Here is a 25,329-nt window from a genome sequence, read left to right as displayed (position 1 = left end):
AAAATTTGTCAATATTTTATTTCTATAAAAAATTGTGTCCAAATTTTGTTTCTATAAAAATTTCTCTCAACATTTTATTTTTATAGAAAATTTTGTTAAAGTTTTATTTCCATAGGAAATTTTGTCAAAATTTATTTCAATAGAAAATTACGTCACAATTTTATTTCTATAGAAAATTGTCAAAATTTTATTTCTACAGAAAATGTTGTCCAAATAGTATTTCTATAAAAAATTGTGTCAAAATTTTATTTCTATAGAAAATTGTGTCACCATTTTATTTCTATAGAAAATTTTGTTAAAATTTTATTTCTATAGAAAATTGTGTCAAAATTTTATATCTTTAGAAAATTTTGTCAAAATTTTATTTCTGTAGAAAATTGTGTTAAAATTTTATTTCTATAGAAAATTTTGTCTAAATATTATTTCTGTAGAAAATTGTCAAAATTTTATATCTACAGAAAATTTTGTCCAAATATTATTTCTATAGAAAATATTCTCAAAATTGGATTTCTATAAAAAATTATGTCACATTTTTATTTCAATAAAAAATTTTGTCCAAGTTTTATTTCTATTGGAAATTTCGTCAAAATTTTTATTTCTATAGGAAATTTGTCAAAAATTTATTTCTATAGAAAAGTTTGTCAAAATTTTATTTCTATAGACAATTTTTTGCAAAATTTAATTTCTATAGAAAATTGTGTCAAAATTTTAGAAATTTTTGTCCAAATTTTATTTCAACAGAAAATTTTTTCAAAATTTTGTTTCTCAAAATGTTTGCCCAATTTTATTACTATAGAAAATTTTGTCCAAGTTTTATTTCTATAGAAAATGTTGTCAAAATTTTATTTCTATAGAAATTTTCTCAAAATTTTATTTCTATAGAAAACTTTGTCAAAATTTTATTTCTATAGAAAATTGTGTAAAAATTTTATTTCTATAGAAAATTTTGTCAAATTTTTTTTTTCTAGAGAACATTAAGTCAAAATTTTATTTCTATTAAAAATTTTGTCAAAATTTTATTTCTAGAGAATATAAAGTCAAAATTTTATTTCTATAGAATTTTTTGTCAAAATTTTATTTATATAGAAAATGTTGTCAAAATTTTATTTCTAGGGAAATGTTGTCAAAGTAGGAGTACTTTCTCACAAGACAAGTAATTAAGATTTCTTTTAATTCGAAATTAATTTAATTACACTGAAAAAAAATTATTAATTAATTTTAATAAAGTTTGATATGATAAAAAATTGATTTTTACGGAATTTTTTTCTAATTCTTCATCTTAATATTTTTTTTATTCGCTCCATTACCAATCATCCACTTAACCTGACTACTGAAACTTCTTTATTCAGTAAATATTTATATGCAAAACCATAGACAATCATTACTTTATTATCCACACTTCACCATTGTACACTAGCTATTGCACTATGGTAAACCACTCCAATTGAAAAATTCCGATTAATCTGCCAACTTGAAGTTTTATTGATTGTAAATAATTGAAAACCTGTCTAAGTACTAATATCAAGAACTCGGCCTACCTCATTTAGACCTTGAACGTGCAACGTAGAATTTTAAATACCATGTCAACATTCTAAATGCCGGACTAAAAGTATTTTAGTTGTTTGTTACACTTGTTGTCACAAATCTCCACTTTATTTCTAAAATGCATGAACACATGCGAGCTAAAGTTCGTCCCACATTTTCCTGGAACTACGATTTTGCATGAAGCAACGATGACGAACGATGGAAAGTTTTATAAGGATATGTGTGTATATGTGTGTGTGTGTGTAGGGTGACATTTTACAAATCTAAGCAAACCAAACACGCAATTTAGGAATAAGTGACTCATAACAACCATATGAAGCAATAAAATACAACACATTCGAATGATTTGTATATAGGAAGGAGGTGTGTGATAATCGCTATGATTGTTTGTTGGGGGTTAGGAGTTATTGGGAACGATTACAAAGTTGAAAATTTCAAATATGTCATTTTCAGAAAATTGATTTAATTTTTAAATCGTGCAAGAAAAACAAGTTTGTATGTTGTATCGAGGTGGAGATTTGTATAATTTCATTAATGCCTATGCCTATCTATTCCGGTTTGTATACCCAATTTGTGATCCGGAAGTAGTGCACACTTGGATCATCTCGACTGAAGTTTACATGGGCTTGTCATAGGATGAAAGTACTCCATTTTTTATCATTTGTATTGCTTTAAAAGTTGTGCTTTGGAAGTTCATTTGGATGAAGAAATTAAAAAAAAAACTAAAACACAAAAATTTCAATTTAAATTTTTATTTTTATCAGTATTTTTGTTACACTTTTATTTTCTAATTTTTACAAATTGAAAAACTTCTTTGCTTCCACCGGGGGTTGAACCACAAACACCATGCATCAAAACGTCTATTTAAATGTTTGTGATATGAACCTAATATGACACCACGGCATAACATTCTAACGACTTTCTGAGATGTTCCTGATTATTACCAAGCAAAAAAAAAATGGAAGTTCTTCTAAAGGCACAACTTTAAACGCATTTCCAAAAATATCCTCCCAAAGAAGTTCTTTATTTTATTTGAGTCAATTTATTATAACTTGTGTTTTTTTCATATTTTTAATGGAAAATTTTAAATTTTTTGTTTCAAATATGATAAAAAAAAGGTTAAGAATTAATAAAATGGTAAAAATTATTTTAAAAAAGATGCTAAATCCATACTACAAAAATTGCGAATTTTTGAAAATGTCTGATGTCAAGCGTTCCACACAAACGTAAGAATGCATTAAAAATTTTTCAAATTATTTATTGGTCAAAATATCACAAAATTTCTTAATTCACACTCAAAAACTGCATTCGCATCACACCTTAAGAAGTTATGCAAATTCAGTGCAACGGCTGTTAAAATGAATTTAACATGGGCCGTCCCATGACAAGCCCATGTTAAATTCATCGCTTCTGTGCCACTTCCGGAACATTTTCACATTTTTTGGCAACGTTTTTTTTGCTGGGTATGTATGATTATTATGTTCAAATATCAACAGCGGCAATTTTTGTATTAAATATTTTTCTAAAAAAATATATTTTTATTTTATACATCGTTTTTATTTTTTGGCATATGTTTTTGTATAAATATATTATTCCATTAACAAAAAATTAAAAATTATCGTAATTTGCATAACCTTTTTAAAAGATCATGGAAGTGAAAAAGCCAAATGGCGCGGGTTCAAATCCCAGCGGGGATGAATTTTTTTATTATTTTGTTCGCTTTTTTATTTTTTGATTTTTAATCCTTTTTTACAAAATTTTATTGTCCAAAACTTAAATATTCTCTTAAAACAGCCTAATTCTGTACTTTCTAAGACTTGTCCGAAAGGATTGCATCAAAAGTAGAGGTGTGCACGTGACACGAAATTGTCGTGACTGACGAAAATTTTCGTGATTCGTGCGTGAGTCGCGCTCATGACAACAGCGTGAGTGTGTGTGAGCGTGATTAACAAACCAAAATGTCGTGCGTGAGCGTGAGTCACGAAAATAATATCTTAGTGAGTGTGCATGAGTAACGAATTACACTCACGAAAATATTTCTGCTCACCAACATAACACGCTTAAGAGTTAAATTCAATTACAATTGTAGTGACACCTGGGATGTTAAGAGTTTAATAACACTCTCGATTTTAATAATGCTCATGTTTTCAGACACTTGGGTAAGGTACATTAATCATAAAATTATTCGTGAGTCACGATATTTTTCGTGAGTCACGATATTTTTCGTGAGCCGCGATATTTTTCATGAGTCACGACGTTTTCGTGCGTGAGTGTACGTGAGTACAAATTTTCTTTTCGTGAGTGTGCGTGCGTCCTACCAAAAAATATCGTGCGTGAGTTTGCGTGAGTATGATTTTTCAGTCGTGAGTGTGAGTAAACTATTACTCACGTGCACACCTCTAATCGATAGGGTTTCCCGGGATGCGCTTCAAAAGAAATGTTTGTGGACTTGTCCAAAAGGACTGCATCGGAAGTGGAAAAAAACTTGATGCAGGATTCCGGGATGCGCATTAAAAGAAATGTTTGTGGAACAAGTTCCATTTTTTACTGGGGATCATTTAACTTTATTATAAAAATGCGTGCTTTGTTAAGAAAATTCCTCGCGCGCTTTTATCGAAAAATTGTATTCAGCGACAAAGGCATTTTTGATTTTGGAGTGAAGAACCACCGTGGTACAATGGTTAGCATGCCGGCCTTGCATACATAGGGTCATGAGTTAAACCCCCAGATTCGACCAAGCACCAAAAAGTTTTTCAGCGGTGGATTATCCCCTTTCAGTAATGCTGGTGACAGTACTGAGTGATTTAAAGCTTCTTTAAGTGGTTTCACCGAAATGTCAAACACCGTACGGTGTCGGCTATAAAAAGGAGGTTCCTTGTCATTGAGCTATACATAGAATCGGGCAGCTCTCAGTGATAAGAGAGAAGTTCTCCACTGTGGTTCACAATGGACTGAATAGTCTAAGTGAACCTGAAATATCGGGCTGCCATTATACCTAACCTACAAATGTGTGCCGCTTTTAATACGCCCCTTTATTAACGATGTTTATATTGTTTTTTTTTTTTATTATTGGCAAAGAAGGTTACTTGAAAACAAATGCATTCATGAAATCGTTAACGATCGGCAACCATCCATTTCATGTCAATATTTTGAATAATTTAATTCAAGTATTGGGTTGTAAGATAACAAAAACGTTTTCTCAATTAATCTTGCCACATTTGGTCTAATTTGTTGATGCCGTTTCACCAAAAATCGTGAAGAACTTGTTGAGCTAGATTTAAAGGTCCTCTTCCAAATCGAAGGATGAGCTCTTAGAGCGCTGTTTTAACGACTGATGGAGCCGGGCGTTGCCGTGAAGCAAGATGCGTTCACCTTGACCAACTAGTTTTTTTAGATATTCGGCTCCAATTTGAAAGTTTTTCCTTTGTTTTCCTCTTTTAGATCGTGAGGTATGTTGTTCATGCTCCATGTTTTTCAGTAAAACCAATTGATCGATTATGGTGCGAAATTATCGCTGCACCAATGTTTAATTTTTTGGGTAATTCACGACCATGAGCTTCCAAAGAGCCTTCTGGTAACCTTCATCGGATCGTGGACAAAGTCACAATTTTTTCTTTAACCCTAGAAAGCTTATCCTACTGAAAGACACGGATAAGCTAAACATACGTTTGTGGGACGTATCATATTTTGTCATCACGTAGACAAAATTTGTGAATTTTTTTTTTAAATTTTTGTACTTACGCCGATTCTATATACAAATCCTTATCATTTAAACACTTTTTTGGCTAAACTTTTCAATCTTAAGATGAATCACGGTATTTTATCTCCATAAACTGAAATATCGATAAATGTTAAGAAATATTTCCCACAATACCCACTCAATTTATGTTTAATTTTTCATTTACAGGAAAATGGAAGATCAGTTCCTGATGTTACGGCAAGCCCGGGCCGTGCGCCGCCCGGACCATTGCCATCAAATCAAATGCAAACGATGGTTAATCAACAGCAACAACAGCAGCATCATCACCAGCAGCAACAATCACAGCATCAGCAACATCACCAACAAAGGCAGGGTGGTTCCAAGGAGCCAGTGCTTCTGCAAGGAGATTTCCGTAAAGTATCGGGTATTAGTTCAGAGATATTCCGACAGATAGAAGCTGTTGAAAATGACCACGATCCAAATACAGCAGCCGCACTGGAGGTAGGCCGTTTTTCAAATACTCTCAAATTTATATATTTCTGAAAATTTTCTATCAATACCATATAGGCGGTGGAGAGACGAGGTGAGATGATTGTTAGGATATTAGAACCACATAGTATTGGTGGTAAACAGGCAGTAGATGCAGCCCACAAATTATTGGCGAAAAAGGATAATCGTCACATTGTACAGGTGATATTTCTCAAATGCCCATATATTTCGTATATATCTTAATTCCATTCCGTTTTTGATAGTTGGTCGAAATTGTTAAGAGACCCGGTCAGACTTTAGGTTTATATATACGAGAAGGTAATGGGGCGGATCGTACAGATGGTGTGTTCATATCCCGAATAGCCATCGAGTCAGCAGTGTCGAATAGTGGATGCCTAAAGGTAACTTTAATTTGTCATCTTGTCCTTGTTCTTCTTATTTAACTTGGGACTTATTTAGGTGGGTGATGAAATCTTAGCAGTGAATTTAGTCGATGTCACGCACATGTCCTTGGATGATGTTGTGATAATAATGTCAATTCCTCGGCGCCTTGTGCTAGCCATACGACAACGTTGCGGTAATCGTGGCACGGGGTCTCCGGGACCGCCTTCCATGTCACGACCCGAACAGAAACCACCACCAGTTGTTGTCATGAAACGAGACTTGCGAGACGAGGAGCTAGATGAGACTGATCACATGTCAAGGTCCCGTTCATCACGCGAAAGACGTACAGGTATTTGAAACTGTTGCTTGGTTGTGATATATTAACGTTTGGTCTTTTCCTATCTCCCCCACGTGTAGGTGATGGCCGAGAAATGTCCGAGTCTCGGTCTCGACTGGGTTTGGGTTTGAACAACTATAGTCCGCAATCGGAACAGCTGGATATGTACTATAATACACGTCCGGGTATGGATCCACCCAATTGGGGATATAAGCCACCACCTCCGCCCTCGTCAGTTATTACGGAACAACCGAAGGGTCACACATTTGCTCCGTCACATGCGTACTACAAAAATGCTGGAACTCTGGAGAGTCTTGCGGAGAAAGTTCATTCCTTCTATCCTGGTGCTCCCCCATCCCGTCGTTTATCAGTGGGTAATGTGCCTCAAAGAGCTCGTTTTCCACGTTCTGGTTCAGACCAGCATTTGCCTCGCGTAGAATATGCCGATTATTCAAATTCATTGGGTCGTCATTCACTATTGCGACCGAGTTTAAAGCCCAGCGGAGGATCTGTGATCATGGGCCCCGGTGGTACACTGGGTCGTTATGGTCGCTACGATCCCCATTCTCAGGGCAAATACGGTCCAAGTGGTACTCAGTCGCTGACAAGACGTTCACGGCCCAATTTGGATTATTCCAGCGATACCGAGGCCACAGTGGGACCACGACCCAATTACTACTACTACAATAGGCCCGCTATAGGCAGTATGCCAAGGGGTGGTGGAGCTGGAGGCACATCCGTATTGGGTGGAGGTCCTGATATGGCTAAATTCAATTCACTGCCAAGAGACCGTCCCGGAGTGCGCTTGCCAGGCATACGTTCTCGAATAAGCGATAGGATAATGGATGAAAACGATGGTAATATCTCTGCCCCCGAATTTAATGCTAGGCGTGATCGTGACTTACGGTCGCGTATCAACGCCAGCCCCTCAATATTTACCTCGGATGAATATAGGGCATGGTTGCGAAGAGCTCCCAGTAGTTCAGCTATAGCGGAACAAATGCGTATGACACGAGATCTTCTCAATCAACCGCGATCACATCGCTTCTCATGTAGTGCGGAGAATATCCATGATGCTCTTCGAAATGTAAGTAAAAATGCGACAATCCTAACAATCTTATAACGAACATTTTTATTTTTCGCAGACCGAAAGCATTTATTCTAGTCGAACAGGTATCCTGGGTGCTGGTACTTTAGATCGCCACTTGGGAATGCCACGTCCCATTTCTTCACTGCCCGTGAGGTCGATGTCATCGCAACACATAGGTGGTCCCAATTCTATTCGTTCCCCCAGCATTCGTCGCATGCGCCAATTATTGGAGCTTTCCGCTGGTCCTGCCAGCCCTAGTGGAAGTATTATGAGTACTGGAGGCCATCAGAGTCCCGCTCCTACCCCTAGTGCTACATTGCCTCGACCTCATCGGCAGATAGACATAAATCCCGCAGAGTTCAGCAAATACAAACTGGATAAGCCTATAGTGGATATAGGTGGTGTGTCGGGTATGTTGTGGATTCACCTGTTAGCGGGCCGTGGCCTACGTTCGGCTCCCGAACTGGGACCACAGCACGGTGCAGGAGGACAGCATCTGCCAGCGCCCACGCGTGATTTGTACTGTGTGATAGAATGTGATCGCGTCCACAAGGCACGTACGGTGGTTAGGTCGGGCGATTTACAATTCGATTGGGATGAATCATTTGAATTGGATCTGGTGGGCAATAAACAATTGGATGTTCTCGTATACTCATGGGATCCACAGCATCGTCATAAACTGTGTTACCGCGGAGCCATATCATTGTCCACAGTTCTACGTCAATCACCATTGCATCAGCTAGCCCTGAAGGTGGAGCCACGTGGTACCATTTATATACGTATGCGTCACACAGACCCCATTGCTTTGTACAAACGACGTGGTCTGCCCAGTTTAAGAGCCGGATATCCCACTCTCTTCGGTGCCGATTTGGAGTCGGTGGTAAATCGTGAATCAAAAGGAGCTCCTGGATCTGCACCAGTTCCCATAGTCCTACGACGTTGCGTGGAAGAGGTTGAACGTCGCGGTCTTGATATAATCGGATTATATAGACTCTGCGGATCGGCAACCAAGAAACGTCTATTGAGGGAAGCTTTCGAGCGTAATAGTCGTGCCGTGGAATTGACCCCAGAACATGTTCCTGATATCAATGTCATCACTGGAGTTCTAAAAGACTATCTAAGGGAATTACCGGAGCCACTGTTTACGCGATGTCTCTTCCAGATGACCGTTGATGCATTGGGTAAGTAGGGGAAGATTCGACAAAAAAAAAAGAATATTATTGAAAGTTTTTATCTTTACATTTTTCAGCTGTGTGCCTACCCGATGATCCCGAAGGTAATGCCAAACTAATGCTTAGCATTTTGGATTGCCTACCTCGAGCAAATAGGGTAAGTCTAACATTGTGGAAATGTATGGTGGATTGGGTTCAAACTTTTGCCTTTCATTGTTCTTAGGCTACATTGGTATTTCTCCTTGATCACTTGTCGCTGGTTGTTTCAAATTCCGAACGCAATAAGATGTCTGCTCAAGCCTTGGCCACTGTCATGGGTCCCCCATTGATGCTACACTCGGCCAGCGCTCAACCAGGTTCCGATATCGATCATGCCCAGCCTATTGCCGTTTTAAAATATCTTTTGCAAATCTGGCCCCAGCCTCAGGCGCAACATCATCAGAGTACGGCGGTCGTAGGTGCCGGAAATCTAATGGGCAGCATGACTGTTGGAGGTAGTGCCATGGGTATGGGACTGGGCATGGGTTTGGGTATGAGCGCTGGTAGTATGAACAATATGGCAGGAGTTGTTTCAGGTAACGTAATTCTCGTATATTTCCCGTGTGAAAAACAAAATTTGTATACAATTTTCCAAACTCGTTGTTTTGGTTTGTTTTTTATTATTTAAGTCATCATTGTTCATATTGTCTTCTGATAACACTACGTGGCACAAGATCCGTCGCAACAAAAAACAAACGTAACTCTTTTTCAATCACAGCCTTTTTGTTTGTTAGATAATTTTTGGAATTTCGTTTTCGAAAAAACAAAAAACTGTTAAGAGAACACAAATAACTCAATCACTACTAACTAATTACACGTTTCTTTTTATCACTCTTACACCAAATAAACCAAACACCGTATGTTGTTCAATTCATTCAGTTTCGTTACGTTCCATTACGTCTGTACTAACAACGGAAAGCAAAGGCAAGAAATGTCATACTTACATACCTACTTTGCTCTCGCTGTTTATTTCTCTCTTGCTCTCGCTATATCTATTTAAATATAACTATCTCAGTTTTATTCTTTCGCTCTCTCTCTCTATATATATATTTATCTGTCTAAACTTGAGTTTTCTCTATTTTTTTTTTTTTTTAACTACATTAAATACTTTGTTTTTAAGTTAATTCTCATTAGATTAGAAATACAATTACAATAATATTGATTAATACAGAGTCCTATGTAGACAGGTCGGCGCGGCGAGTCAACAGGGCAGCGTGGAAGCAAAGTCAATGCGTTGCAAGTGGACAGGCAGGCGTTTCTCATGCAACAACAGCAGCAGCTCATGGCGGCGGGCAATCTACTACGCTCGTCCACTTCGGTAACCAACATACTTTCTCAAGGCCAACATCCGCTCTCAGCCACAGTCAACAGTCATCTGTATCAATCAGTAGTGGGTCAGTTAGCTCAATCGCATCGAGCCTTGCAACAAGCGGTGCAACAGGTAAACAAACCCACACCACACATCCTACCTTTCCCGCCCTCCTCCTGACCAGAATAACAAACACCTTCTAATTAATTAATTTATTGTACTCAATTAACAATATATGAGATTCCAATTTTACGGTATACGTTTCCTTGGCTCATTTCGAATGTCAGCTTTGAGCAACGGTGTGATTAACATTATGCAACATTATCGACTTAAGGATGATGAGTTCTTTCGTCTTGCCAACTATAATAAAAACAAAATGTCTTAATGAATGTAACCAAACAACACAAAGTCTTATTAACAAAAAAAAAAAAAACAAAAAACAAAAAAATATTTAATGTATCCCACCTTGCCCTTTATTACCCAATACTTCCCACAGCCTATACAGATACAATCGCCAAATTATCTCCAATAGAAATAATAATGAAATTTGGACTAACACAGCTTCTCTACTGAACATTTAACATCCTGTGAATGCAGTACTCTCTATATAATCACTAATCTTTCGTTTCGAAAATACAATTTTTTCTACCCTATTGGTACTGATTGGTACCGGGGCTCATTTATCATATAGGACAAATGTCATACTTCGATTTAAACACATAAAACAACCCAGCAATAAATACTTCAGCAGTAAGAGTTTAGTTGCTGTTTTTGGTATATAATAAAATAGGCAGTGCATCCACATTGAATGTATCGGCGGCAATAACATAAATGAGTAACCAAACTAGTTTATGATCATTCGTTTACGTTATTGCAACCAATTCATGCAGTATAGATGCATGATAAGTAGTGCTGATTTCCTTCATACCAACAAAGCTACAAAATAGGAAACTCAAGATTATACTCAGCAAAAAATACTTCAGCAGTAAGAGTTTAGTTGGGCTTTTTCGTATACAATAATGTAGGCAATGAATCCACACTGCATGAATCGGTGGCAATAACGTAAACGAGTTATCAAACTAGTTTATGATCATTCCTTTACGTTATTGCAAGCAATTCATGAAGTATAGGTGCATGAAAGGTAGTGCTGTTTTCCTTCACGCCAACAATGCTATACTCAAGATTATATATGACTTCTGAGCAATATTTCTATTAAAATGAGCAATTATATCAGCGCTATGTAGAAGCTGCTCTAAATCGGGACATCGCCCTCAAAAATCAGCGCTGATTCGGTTGTTTTGTAAGCACACCCTCGCAAAAATCGCTTCTGTAACATATACTCCCAAACATATTTTGCTTCAAGCTTATACATTTTTGGGTATTGCCCAAACATTTATATGTTTGATCTCTTCCAATATATAATACGTTTGAGAGCATATTGGTCTAAACAATATATGTTTGGGTAGTCTAAGTTCCAAACATTTTGTATTTTTGCATCCAAATTCAATAATGTTGTCTTCTAAAAAACAATATGTTATTATGTGAACATATAATATGTTTGGAAGCATTTTGCACCCAAAAATATTATATGCTTAAAAAAAATTCTCCCAAACAATATTGTGCTCAAAATTTTATTTATTTATTTATATATTTACAATCATAATGAATTATGAAAATAAACAGGTAATATAGGTGCTAACAACATAGGTTTTCGACCTGAATGCTCAAAATTTTGTTTCTGCCTAATTGTATATTCCCCCACATCTTTCTCACTTCCACGAGATTTTTTAGTTCTTAGCACCTTTTTCTGTAATACAAACATTGTAGAAGAAATTATTCAATTTTATGATTTTTATTTTATTTTAATTTTACCTTTTGCCGGACGGGGATTCGAACAGTGGACCACACAGTTTGTAAGGATCAAAGAAGTAGCTGATCAATTGCCCAAGGAAAAATAAAATGTTAATTTTGTAATAACAAGCAACAACCACCAACTTAATTCAATATCTCTCCCTGTTAAATAGCGCTCCAAGCTACTAAACACATATATGTTTATAGGCTATTTCTAAATTAATATATGTTTGCATCCAAGCATATTATATTTACAAACATTTTATGTCCCAAACATAATATGTTCTAACATATTAACATATATGTTCCAAACATGTTATGCTAGTTTATGAACATTATATGCTTGCACTCAAAAATATTGTGTTCCAAACATATAATGTTTATAGCCAAAACATATGAAAAACAGTCTTTTTCATCCGTGCAGTTGGTACTGCCTCTCTCCCTTACAATCCTGCTGAAATAGTGCTCCATTTTTTGGCGGGTACGTCCGCCTTGTATACCAAGGGTCCTGTTTGTTTTACATATATTCCAGATATGTTTGCTAGATTCCGAAAAGATGTTCAACATTACATAGTAATATATTAAATTGTTACTATGATATTGTAAAATGTGTCTTATTAAAGACTTAAAGTCAAAAAAGAACAGTGTTCAAAAATATTTTTTTTTATTGAAAAAATAAAAATTTTGTAACAAACGATTTTTTTTGGTGATAAAAGTTTAAAACGTTCGAAGAAATTCAAAAAACTCTAACAAAAGAAAGACGTTTTCCAACGTTTTTTTCGTGTAGTAATATTCCTGGAAATGCGCGAAGACGGTTATATACCAAATTGGCATATAAAAGAATTTGTTTAACTGTCGAATTTCACATATTGTCCAAAAAAGTTGTGCAACTATGGGTGTGGACTATAAGCGAAAACTAATGTACTTATAAACACCAAATCCCACTAGTGAATTTGCAGTAACCGGGTGCCACTTTAACTTAACTTAAACAGTTATTAAGATCGAGCTGAATAATTACCAAATACTTCCAATAAAAAAGTTCATTGATGTTGAAAAAGTAATCATTTAAAAATGTTATTCAATTTGAAAATTTTAATAAATTTTAATCAAATTAAAAAATTAACTCAGTTAGGAAAATGTTTGAACATTAGTAAGTTTTTAATTAAAATGCTAATGGAGAATATCTCCTCCATTCCAATTAAAAATATAATAGCAAATTTTGTTTGGAAAGAAAAATTCGAGTTGTAAAACCTAAAAGAAAGTACTTAAAAAAAATACATGACAATTATTTCTTCTAAAGGTGAAAGAATTAAATTGTTTAATGAATTAAACAAAACATTAATTACAAAATAGAAGTGATGTTCAATAAATACTTATTTGGCTCAATAAAATAATTACCCAGCAAAAAAATTTGGAAGTTCTTCTAAAGGCACAACTTTGAAAGCACTTTCAAAAAGTTCTCCCAAAGAAGTTATTTATTTTAACTGCACAGGAAGTTTATTTGAGTCAATTTTTCTATGACTCGCTTTTTTCATATTTTTAATGGGAAATTGAGAATTTTCTGTTTCAAATCGGTTAAAACAGACCAAGAAGTAATAAAATGATACAAATTATTTAAATTTTGTCGAAAAAAAATGCTAAATCCATTCTAGAAAACTTGCGAGTTTTTGAAAATACTTGATGTCAAACGTTCTAGACAAACGTTAGAACGCATTAAAAATCATAAAAAAATTTAAAATTTATTTATTTATCAAAATATAGCAAAATTTCTTAATTCACATCCAAAACACTAAATTCGCATACCACCTTAAGAAGTGATGCAAATTCAGTGCAATGGCTATTGAAATGGTGGACATCCGCCCTATGACAAGCCAAAGTTAAATTCATCACTTCTGCGCCAACTTTGCACCACTTCCGGATCCAAAAAGAACATTTTCAATACTTTTTTTGATGGGTAGTTGAGCTTTGCGATCAAAATAAAAAATAATTTAAAGTGCACCCAGAACAAACATTATTTTTGATTGGTAACATGTAACATGTTTGTCGCATAAATGTTATCGAAAATTATGTATCTGATTCCATGGCTCTGATGTTTTTTTCCAAAAATAACACTTTGAGGTGTTCATGTTACTTCTCTATATGTGCCGAAGAAATAATTTAAGTTTTTACTAAACTTGTTTTTTATACCGTCCACCATAGGATGGGGGTACATTAACTTTGTCATTCTGTTTGTAACACATCGAAATATTGCTCTAAGACCCCATAAAGTATATATATATATATATATATATATATATATATATATATATATATATATATATATATATATATATATATATATATATATATATATATATATATATATATATATATATATATATATATATATATATATATATATATATATATATATATATATATATATATATATATATATATATATATATATATATATATATATATATATATATATATATATATATATATATATATATATATTCTGGGTCGTGGTGAAATTCTGAGTCAATGTGAGAATGTCCGTCCGTCCGTCTGTTGAAATCACGCAAACTTCCGAACGAAACAAGCTATCGACTTGAAACTTGGCACAAGTAGTTGTTATTGATGTAGGTCGGATGGTATTGCAAATGGGCCATATCGGTCCACTTGTACGTATAGCCCCCATATAAACGGACCCCCAAATTTGGCTTACCGATCATCTAAGAGAAGCAAATTTCATCCGATCCGGCTGAAATTTTATACATGGAGTTGGTATATGGTCTCTAACAACCATGCAAAAAATGGTCCACATCGGTCCATAATTATATATAGCGCCCATATAAACCGATACGCCGATTTGGTTTGCGAAGCCTCTAAGAGAAACAAATTTCATCCGATCCGGCTGAAATTTGGTACATGGTATTAGTATATGGTCTCTAATGACCATGCAAATATAGCCCCCATATAAACCGATCACCAGATTTGACCTCCGGAGTCCCTTGGAAGACCAAAATTCATCTGATTCAGTTGAAATTTGGTACGTGGTATTAATATATGGCCTCAAAACACCAATGCAAAAATTGGTCGCAGTCGGTCCATAATTATATATAGCCCCCATATAAACCGATCCCCAGATTTGACCTCCGGAGCCCCTTGGAAGAGCATCCGATTCGGTTCAAATTTGGTACGTGATGTTAGTATATGGTATCCAACAACCATGCAGGAATTGGTTCATATCAGTCCATAATTATATATAGCCCCCATATAAACCGATCACCAGATTTGACCCCGGGTGCCTTTCGGAGAAGCAAAATTTATCCGATCTGGTTGAAATTTGGTACGTGGTGGTAGTATATGATATTTAACAACCATGCCAAAAGTGGTCCTTAACAGTCCATAATCATATATAGCCCCCATATAAACCGATCCCGAGATTTGGTTTTGGAGCCTCTTGAGGAGCAAATTTCATCGGAGTTAGTTGAAATTTGGTACATTGTGCTAGTATATGGCCGTTATCAACCATGCCTAACTAGGTCATATAGGTCTATACATTGAAAAAATATTTACGTGATATTAAAGATTTCGCAACCTTAATTTTAGGATGCGAAATTTACAAAATATTAAGGAAAATTTTCTTTAATATAATGAAATTTTAATTAAAATAAAGTTTATAATCTTTGCTTCAAAAATTTTTTTATTAAATTTCGGACACAAATTTTGTAAATTAGCGTCCCTCCATTAAAGTCGCATATCTTTGAACTAAGGCTAATTTTACTTACAGTAAAGAAACACATTGTTGATTTAAAGAAATTGTCCTTAACCCTTTCACTACCGAAATAAACCTGATGTTAAAAACTATAATTTTTCATCTGTTTTTACTAGTACTAACCGCATGTAGAACAAAAATTGTCATTTTGAGAAACTACCTCAATTACTTCAAGAGCTATATGAGCTTGTTCTAAATATTTGATTCTTGAATTGTGACCTAATGGCCTTACGAAAATAAGCGCTATTTGCCTATAATATCTTTCAAAGTGTGAGAAAAAATACAAAAAAAAACCCGAAAAAGTATCAGCTTTAGTTTCAAATTTTCACATTTTTCGTTTATTGTTAAAGAAGTTTATAAAAATGTATTTTAGTGTTCACCAATATAGAAAATATTTATAGCTTATTTAGATTAAAGTCTCTACTTTAAAATAACATCAAGAAATAAATCGAAACTAAGTGGAAAAATAGAATTTGGAGTCTTTTTCGAATGTCCTTCTAAGTGGACATTGGTAGTGAAAGGGTTAAATTAACTGAAATAGTGAAACTTTAGATTTAAGATAAAAACGCTTCAAATATAGGCTAAGACTTATTTTGAAGATTTAGCATTTTTGGTTTAAAGTTTTTTTTTTTTTTGACTTAAGAAAACTTTTTTTACTTTGAAGTATTCGTTATAATTTTGATTTTTAAACTGACATTTATTTGTACGTGAGTACCTTTATTAACAAACCGCGAAAAGAGAATGAAAATTTGATAAATGAGATCTGTATCCTAATTTTAATTTTATTGGGCCTAGATTTAAAGCCAGATAGGTTGCTAAAGAATTTCTTTATTTTAAAGAAGCCGCATCTTTGGCTCGGAATCAATACCAAAATCCTTAAAGGAAGATCAAAATCTTTGGATCCAAGTAAACTTTTTTTGAGTGTAGTTATATATGGCCCTCAGATAAATCGATCCCCAATCACACAAAAATTGGTCCATATCAAGTTCATAATTGTATATAGCCCCCATATAAGCGACCCTCATATTTCAATTCTGGCTCTCTACGTACCGTGCAAAAATCCATATCGATTCGTAATTATTTGTAGACTTACCTACACATACCTTTTTTGTCTATATAGTATATACCACTTATGGACTAACTCACAATTTAGAAAACGATGTTAAGAAGTTTTAAGATACCAAAACCCAAGTACTTTGATTGTGGATGACAGTCTTTCGTAGAAGTTTCTACGCAATCCATGGTGGAGGGTACATAAGCTTCGGCCTGACCGAACTTACGGCCGTATATACCAGTTATTTCTAATTTAATACTATAATTTTTGCGATTGAAAACATTTTCAATTAAAAATTTAATTCAGATTATAGTGAAATAGAATTTGCTTTTATTTGGTCAAAAATGTAAAACTACCTAGAAAATATATGTAGGTTTATTTTAGAAAATTTTAATAAAAATATTTAAGTGGTTTATGAGTCACCACTTAAGTTAATAATCAAATTGAAGAAAATTTGCTATGAACAAATAATTTTTGAAAATTTCAAATTCGGAAGAATAAACATTTGAATTAAACTTAGTTACAATGTCTTCAGCGCTACACAAAGTTCAAGAAGGACTTCATTTTAGAAAACTATGAACCATTTTATACGATATTTGAATTTTGTAATTTATTCTCAGTATTAGATCACGTCGTTTGAGTAAGCAAAAAATAATTTAGTCAAAAATGTAAAACTACCTTGAAAATATATGTAGGCTTATTTTATAAAATTTTAATAAAAATATTTAAGTGAACATTTTAATAAAAACTTAGGTTAATAATCAAATTGAAGAAAATTTGCTATGAACAAATATTTTTATATATTATATCATAGGATGGGGGTATATTAACTTTGTCATTCCGTTTGTAACACATCGAAATATTGCTCTAAGACCCCATAAAGTATATATATTCTGGGTCGTGGTGAAATTCTGAGTCGATCTAAGCATGTCCGTCCGTCCGTCCGTCCGTCCGTCCGTCTGTTGAAATCACGCTAACTTCCGAACGAAACAAGCTATCGACTTGAAACTTGGCACAAGTAGTTGTTATCGATGTAGGTCGGATGGTATTGAAAATGGGACATATCGGTCCACTTTTACGTATAGCCCCCATATAAAGGGACCCTCAGATTTGGCTTGTGGAGCCTCTAACAGAAGCATATTTCATCCAATCCGGCTGAAATTTGGTACATGGTGTTGGTATATGGTCTCTAACAACCATGCAAAAATTGGTTCACATCGGTTCATAATTATATATAGCCCCCATATAAACCGATCCCCAGATTTGGCTTGCGGAGCCTAAAAGAGAAGCAAATTTTATCCGATCCGGCTGAAATTTGGTACATGGTGTTGGTATATGGTCTCTAACAACCATGCAAAAATTGGTTCACATCGGTCCATAATTATATATAGCCCCCATATAAACCGATCCCCAGATTTGGCTTGCGGAGCCTCAAAGAGAAGAAAATTTCATCCGATCCGGCTGAAATTTGGTACATGGTGTTGGTATATGGTCTCTAACAATCATGCAAAAATTGGTCCACATCGGTCCATAATTATATATAGCCCCCATATAAACCGATCCCCAGATTTGGCTTGCGGAGCCTCAAAGAGAAGCAAATTTCATCCGATCCGGCTAAAATTTGGTACATGATGTTGGGATATGGTCTCTAACAACTGTACAAAAATTGGTCCACATCGGTCCATAATTATATATAGCGCCCACATAAACCGATCCCCAGATTTGTGTTGCGAAGTCTCCAAGAGAATCAAATTTCATCCAATCCGGTTGTAATTTGGAACATGGTGTTAGTATATGATCTTTAACAACCGTGGCAGAATTGGTCCAAATCGGTCCATAATTATATATAGCCCCCATTTAAAACGTTCTCCAGATTTGACCTCCGGAGCCTCTTGGAGGAGCAAAATTCATCCGAACCGGTTCAAATTAGGAACGTGGTGTTAGTATAAGGTCGCTAACAACAATACCAAAATTGGTCCAATCACACAAAAATTGGTCCATATCGGTTCATAATCATGGTTGCCACTCGAGCCAAAAATAATCTACCAAGATTTTATTTCTATAGAAAATTTTGTTAAAATTTTATTTCTGTAGAAATTTTTGTCAAAATTTTTATTTCTATAGAAAATTTTGTTAAAATTTTATTTCTGTACAAAATTTTGTCAAAATTTTATGTCTACTTTGTCAAACTGAATTATATACGTATTGGATCGATCTTTTTTGAGTTAATATATACCACGTATGGACTTACATAAAATTTAGAAGATGGTGTTAGGAGGTTTTTAGATACCTTGCCATCGGCAAGCGTTGCCGCAACTTAAGTAATTCGATTGTGAATGGCAGTGTTTAGAAGAAGTTTCTACGCAATCCATGATGGAGGGTACATAAGCTTCGGCCTGGCCGAACTTACGGTCGTATATTCTTGTTTTTCTGTTGTTTCTGAACATTTCAAATTCGGAAGAATAAAAATGTGAATTAAACTTAGTTATAATGTCTTCAGCTTTATACAAAGTTCAAGACGGACAATTTACTCATTTTAGACAATTATGAACCATTTTATACGATATTTGAATTTTGTCAAATTTTATAATTTATTCTCAGTGTTAGGTCACGTCGTTCGAGTAAGCAAAAAATAATTTAAACTTAGAAAAAAAATCATATTTTTAGAAAAATTTAACTAGAATCGACAATTAACTAAATTAATAAAAATTACATTAATTTTAGAATTTTTAGTTGACCATTTCTGCAGGCTACAATATATCTGTTTATACCCTGCGCCACACTGTGGAACAGGGTATTATAAGTTAGTGCATATGTTTGCAACACCCAGAAGGAGACGAGATAGACACATGGTGTCTTTGACAAAAATGCTTAGGGTGGGCTCCTGAGTCGATATAGCCATGTCCGTCTGTCCGTTTGTCCGTCTGTCCGTCTGTCCGTGAACACATTTTTGTAACCAAGGGATTAGGTAGTAATTTAAGCCCAATCGACTTCGAATTTGGCACAAGTATGTGTTTTGGGCCAAAATAGAACCCTATTGATTTTGGAAGAAATCGGTTCAGATTTAGATATAGCTCCCATATATATCTTTCGCCCGATATGCCCTTATACGGCCCTAGAAGCCTGAGTATTACCCCAATTTGGTTGAAATTTTGCACTAGGAGTACAATTGGTAGTATAGTCAAATGTGCAAAATTTTATTGAAATCAGTTCAGATTTAGATATAGCTCCCATATATAGCTTTCGCCCGATATGGACTAATACGGTCCCAGAAGCCAGAGTTTTACTCCAATTTGGTTGAAATTTTGCACAGGGAGTAGAATTAGCATTGTAGCTATGCGTGCCACATCACACACAGAGGCCAATTTTTTTTCTCCGATTTAGTTGAAATTTAGCACAGGGAGTAGAATTAGCATTGTAGCTATGAGTGCCAAATTTGGCTGAAATCGGTTCAGATTTAGATATATCTCCCATATATAGCTTTCGCCCGATTTACACTCATATGACCACAGAGGCCAATTTTTAACTCCGATTTAGTTGAAATTTTGCACAGGGAGTAGAATTAGCATTGGTGCTATGCGTGCCAAATTTGGTTGAAATCGGTTCATATTTAGATATAGCTCCCATATATATGTTCTTCTGATTTCGACAAAAATGGTCAAAATACCAACATTTTCCTTGTAAAATCGCCACTGCTTAGTCGAAAAGTTGTAAAAATGGCTCTAATTTTCCTAAACTTCTAATACATATATATCGAGCGATAAATCATAAATAAACTTTTGCAAAGTTGCCTTAAAATTACTTCAGATTTAAATGTTTCCCATATTTTTTTACTAAAATTGTGTTCCACCATAGTGCATTAGCCGACTTAAATTTTTAGTCTATAGATTTTGTAGAAGTCTATCAAGTTCTGTCCAGATCGAGTGATATTTAAATGTATGTATTTGGGACAAACCTTTATATATAGCCCCCAACACATTCGACGGATATGATATGGCATCGAATATTTAGATCTACAAAGTGGTGCATGGTATAATATAGTCGGACCGCCCGACTTTAGACTTTCTTACTTGTTTTTTCTGTATACTGTGAGAGTTATTTAGATATTTTCAATATGCTTACTATATTGTTCAAATCTTCAAAAGTGATTATAAAGAAAGTACTGTATTCGTATGTGTTAAATTTTACCTATGTCAAACCTGTTGACCGTTTGAAGAATATATTAATTTGAATTGAAACAATAAAAATAAATAATAAACATACAGTAATTACAAAATTTAAACCCCGTAACCTAACAACAACACACAAATCTATAATACCAAAATGATAGAATCTGAACCAATTTGATGTGATGTGTACTACTGCAATCGGATGTAAGCATGATTGGCCCACTACTGGTAAACTTGTTGAAACATTAGCATAGTATCAATCAATCAATCAATCAATCAATCAATCAATCAATTAATCAATCAATCAATCATTTAAATTCATGCTAGATAATAAATCAAATAATCCATTAAAACCCCATTATCATTCAAAAATGTCAGTCAGCTATATACCTATCAAAGCAAAGCTTAACTCACATCGATCGTTTGTCGATATTAAAAAAAAAAAACTTTAAAAATTCTTTTTGTATATAAAACTACTATTGCTCAATTTGTTGTTATGCGTTATTGTGTTGTAAAAAAAAAAACGAAGAAAACGCATGTTTTCATAAAAAATAATGATTCACTTTTGTAAATTTATGTATCCTCAAAATTTTAAACTAAAAAAAATGTGTCAAACTTTTCAACAATTCATGCCATGTAGATTAGCTATACCATTCCTCATCCATATCAACAAAAAACAACCATAGCAGTAAAGAGAAAATGTTGGAGCTCCTATTTCCTTCAATTTCTTTCTCCAAAACAGTCATGTGACAACAGTTCATGCATACAACTATAATATGTTTGTGCCTGTAGTTGATCCATGTATTGATCATAGTGTTTCCATTGTAAATCCATCTTCCCATTCCCCATTAAAATTGGCTATTTCCTTATGGAAAACAAAAATGGGCAGCAAAAAAATTGGTGTGTCACCCTTTAAAGATTTGAGAGACGATTCATTTTCTTCTTTGTTTAATTGTTATTATTGCACTATTGTTTAATTTTTGAAGTTCCTGTTGTTGTGTAGTTATTGTGTTTTTATTGGCAACCTTTAAGCTCACATCACACACTCCCCACCCCCGCCCATTGAAAGCCTCCTTGCTGTATCCGTATCAATTGGGACAAGAGAAAATTTTGAAATTTTTAAAAGTTTTATTCGTAAAAAAAAATGCACAAATTGCTTTAACCACCACTCCACCATATCCACAACCACCAAAAGCCACCGCCACCACCTTAACACCACATTAACCCTTTAGTTGAGTTCGTTTAAGATTAAGCCTTTAGCAACCCGAGGAAATGGTATTGACGTTTGTTTTGTTTTTCCTCCTCTTTTCTGATTACTTTACAGCCCCATCCATTGGTGGACTCAGTGGTCTCGGCAATTCCCGACCCATCGCCACTGCCCATTCCAGGCACACCCTCCCCCGGCAGTAGTTCAGCATCCACGGCATCGGGATCCGGATCGGGCAAAAGTAAGTTGAATGGCCATCCGCGCCATAAGACATCATCTTCTGTGAAGGGGCAAAAAACTGTAAACTTTAACTGTTAACAGGTACGGATACAATAAAACGGGGCATTTCACCGGCATCGGTAAAACAAGTTAATATCCAAGAGTCCGTCAGTTCGTATTCACTCAGTCAGAAAAAGTCCGATAGAGATAGCCTTGACACCAATATCATCACCACCACCACCAACCATTTGAACAGTCACAATCATCAGAATCACCATCACCACAATCATCACAGTAATATCAACAACAACATCAACAATAACAACACCAATCAACACCATCAACAACAACAACAAACCTTATCTGGCACATCCGGCACAGCTGCGCATGCGTCAAGCACAACCCGCAAAGGTGTTGATTTTTACGAACCGCACAAATCTCAGACCAAGAGCGACGATGACAATAATGGTGTGGTGAGCAACAGCAGTGGCATCGGCAGCAGCAGCAGCAGTAAATATGGGGATTCGGCTTATAAACTACGGAGCGCCTATGCATCATCGGGAGGCTCTTCGGCCGCGGAACACAAAACCTCTTCAGCATTGTCCACCGAAGAATATAAGGCTATGCGTAATAAATCCAGTGCAACCTCTTCGTCATCTTCATCGCAGGCTACGGTATTGAGTGCTGGTTCGGCAGGAACTTCGGCCACAACAACCTCATCGGATGATTCAGATGATTTGGTCTCCTATAAATCATCTGCTTCTACAAATGCCTTGTTGGCCCAGTCCCAGGCTATGACCACCACCCAGCTGATGTCGAAGTATTTGAAACGAGAGCCTCGTGTTCAATTCACTCCCATCAAATCACCTGACTCACCCTCACCGCCAGGTGGTAGTGGTTTGCCCAGAGGTACGTATCACCTAACCAACAGTAGCAGAAATATACATGGTGACCTGGGAAGCAGCAGCACCAGCGGTACCACTACAGCCACCGGGACCGGTAAATATTCATTGGACAAATCCGATAAGGCAGCCTCACCAACGAAGCCAGCGCTGTCTAGCCTCAAGGAACCAGCAATGTCATCGGGTTCAGCCATCTCGCCAGGATCCTCATCGACTGTTTCGACCGGCCGTCGTCTGTTCGATAGCCTGGCCTCCGAACTCTCTGAGAGCTCATCGGCGACTGGCCGTTCGAGGTCAGCTACATCCACCACCACATCATACAATAATGACATTAGACACTCGGTAGCAAGTAGTAGTACTCATATTAGCAATAAGTCAACAAGCTCAGAACACCGTTCGTTTGGCAGTAGCCTATTTAGTAGCATTGAACGTAGTAGTGCTCCTTACTCGAGCAATGGTTCAAACGGCTCGGCCCACTATGGCACCTTGCCAAAGCAAAGCATCTCGGGGGCGACTCTCTTCAATACAGGCGCATCTGCGGCGTCGTCGACAGCAGCGACTTCGTCAGCCGCCGGTGCCTCATCTACTGCATCTGGCACAGCCAGTAGCAGTGGTGTTAGTTCCATGTCTGGTTCGACCAGCAGTTATGATTTCTATCCCAATAATTCCTCAGCGGGTTATTCAGGTTCAAGTGTATATGCCACCACTTCCAGGTCATATGCTAATGGCACATCCAATGGCAGCAGCGCAACTACATCCACTTCCGGTGCTGGTAATTATCATACATTAGGTACATACCGCGTACAATATGCGGCCACAAATCCATTTCTTGATGCATTTGATGCTCCCAGTGAAAGCATAACCAGAAGTGGCAGTAGTTCGACTAGCAGCAGTAGTGAACATCGTTCGTCTGCTATGGCTGCCTTTGCAGCCGGTGGGAGCGAATCGAAAAATGGCAGTGATGAATATGACGATCTAAAATAGACGACAATGACGACATTTACAAAACTGTTCCTTGTCATGCACATATAATAAGCACTACGACTACGACTCAATATCTCAATCAATTTAGTAATAAAATCATTTAATGGCCGTACGTACATACATTCAAATATATATCATTTCAGAAATTTTGGTTTCATAAAAAAATCACTTCTTATGCTTTTCAAAACATTTCATCAGTAGTATTCGTTTTTGAAGGGTTCGTGATTTAAGTTTTACCAGAATTTGTTTGGAGACTATAGAAACATTTTTGTTTTAACTAATTTCGTATGCACACATGAAGAAGCCAACGATCCATTTTTAAATGACATAGAAGGGACCATTCTCCATGGTTCAGTCATATTAAATCAATTCTCTTTGCATATATATTTTTTAATATATTTTCTTCGTTTGGCACTTGTATAAACACTTATTTTTTATAAAGAGCTTTACAATGTGTAAACATGCGAATTGATGTATACCTATCAAAGGTCATTTTCAATAAAGCATTACTTCACCTTGAAAAGCTTTAACCTGTTTCTAATGTGTGCATAAAAAATAATTGAAAAACGCTTCATCAAATGAGTTTACCTTTTTTTTATTAATGTAAGAGTTTCACGATTAATTAAATTAAATTGATTCATCCAAACTTAAATATAAATTAAACACGAATTTAAATCCCATTTAAGAATTTTTAAATGATTCTAGTGTGTGCAGTTTAATATTGTATAAAACTCTAATTTACGGATATAAATTAGAGTTTTATACAATATTATAAAATAATATTTTTAATATATACTAAAAACTCTAATTTACGGACATTTTTTATAAAGAGTTTTACAATGTGTAAAAATGCGAATTGATCCTCCCCTAACAAAGGTAATTTCCAATAAAATATTAGTTCACTTTGAAGAGCTCTAAAATATTTCTGATGTGTGCACAAAAAAATAACTGAAAAATGCTTCATCAAACGAGTTTATCCCTTTTTTATTAGTTTAAGAGTTTCTGCGTTAGGTGAATTGATTCATCCAAACCTAGATATGAAGCAAATATGAATTAAAATCCTATTTAAGAATTTTTAAATGATTCTTGTGTGTGCAGTTTAATATTGAGTACAA

The 25,329-nt window shown here is 35.2% G+C and overlaps 1 protein-coding gene across 2 annotated transcripts in view; it reads left to right on the top strand.

Moving 5' to 3' along the window:
* Positions 1 to 24,752, top strand: part of RhoGAP100F (Rho GTPase activating protein at 100F) — a 64,934-nt gene extending 40,182 nt beyond the window's left edge. Inside the window, exons 2-12 of one of the 2 annotated variants that reach the window (XM_075309887.1) lie at positions 5,453 to 5,746; positions 5,813 to 5,935; positions 5,998 to 6,135; positions 6,194 to 6,467; positions 6,536 to 7,542; positions 7,601 to 8,726; positions 8,795 to 8,874; positions 8,941 to 9,292; positions 9,944 to 10,074; positions 22,227 to 22,350; positions 22,431 to 24,752. In XM_075309887.1, the coding sequence (XP_075166002.1) occupies positions 5,453 to 5,746; positions 5,813 to 5,935; positions 5,998 to 6,135; positions 6,194 to 6,467; positions 6,536 to 7,542; positions 7,601 to 8,726; positions 8,795 to 8,874; positions 8,941 to 9,292; positions 9,944 to 10,074; positions 22,227 to 22,350; positions 22,431 to 24,214 (5,433 nt within the window). In that variant the 3' untranslated portion in view covers positions 24,215 to 24,752. Of the gene's footprint in view, positions 1 to 5,452; positions 5,747 to 5,812; positions 5,936 to 5,997; positions 6,136 to 6,193; positions 6,468 to 6,535; positions 7,543 to 7,600; positions 8,727 to 8,794; positions 8,875 to 8,940; positions 9,293 to 9,943; positions 10,198 to 22,226; positions 22,351 to 22,430 lie in introns of both variants that reach the window. The other variant, XM_075309808.1, reaches the window with a different exon arrangement.
* The last annotated feature ends 577 nt before the right edge of the window (positions 24,753 to 25,329 follow it).

The sequence above is a fragment of the Haematobia irritans genome, chromosome 1 (assembly GCF_050003625.1).
Source record: "Haematobia irritans isolate KBUSLIRL chromosome 1, ASM5000362v1, whole genome shotgun sequence".
NCBI classification, from domain to species: domain Eukaryota; kingdom Metazoa; phylum Arthropoda; class Insecta; order Diptera; family Muscidae; genus Haematobia; species Haematobia irritans.
Note: the sequence above shows the minus strand (reverse complement) of the source record. Positions and strands in the feature narration are given on the sequence as shown.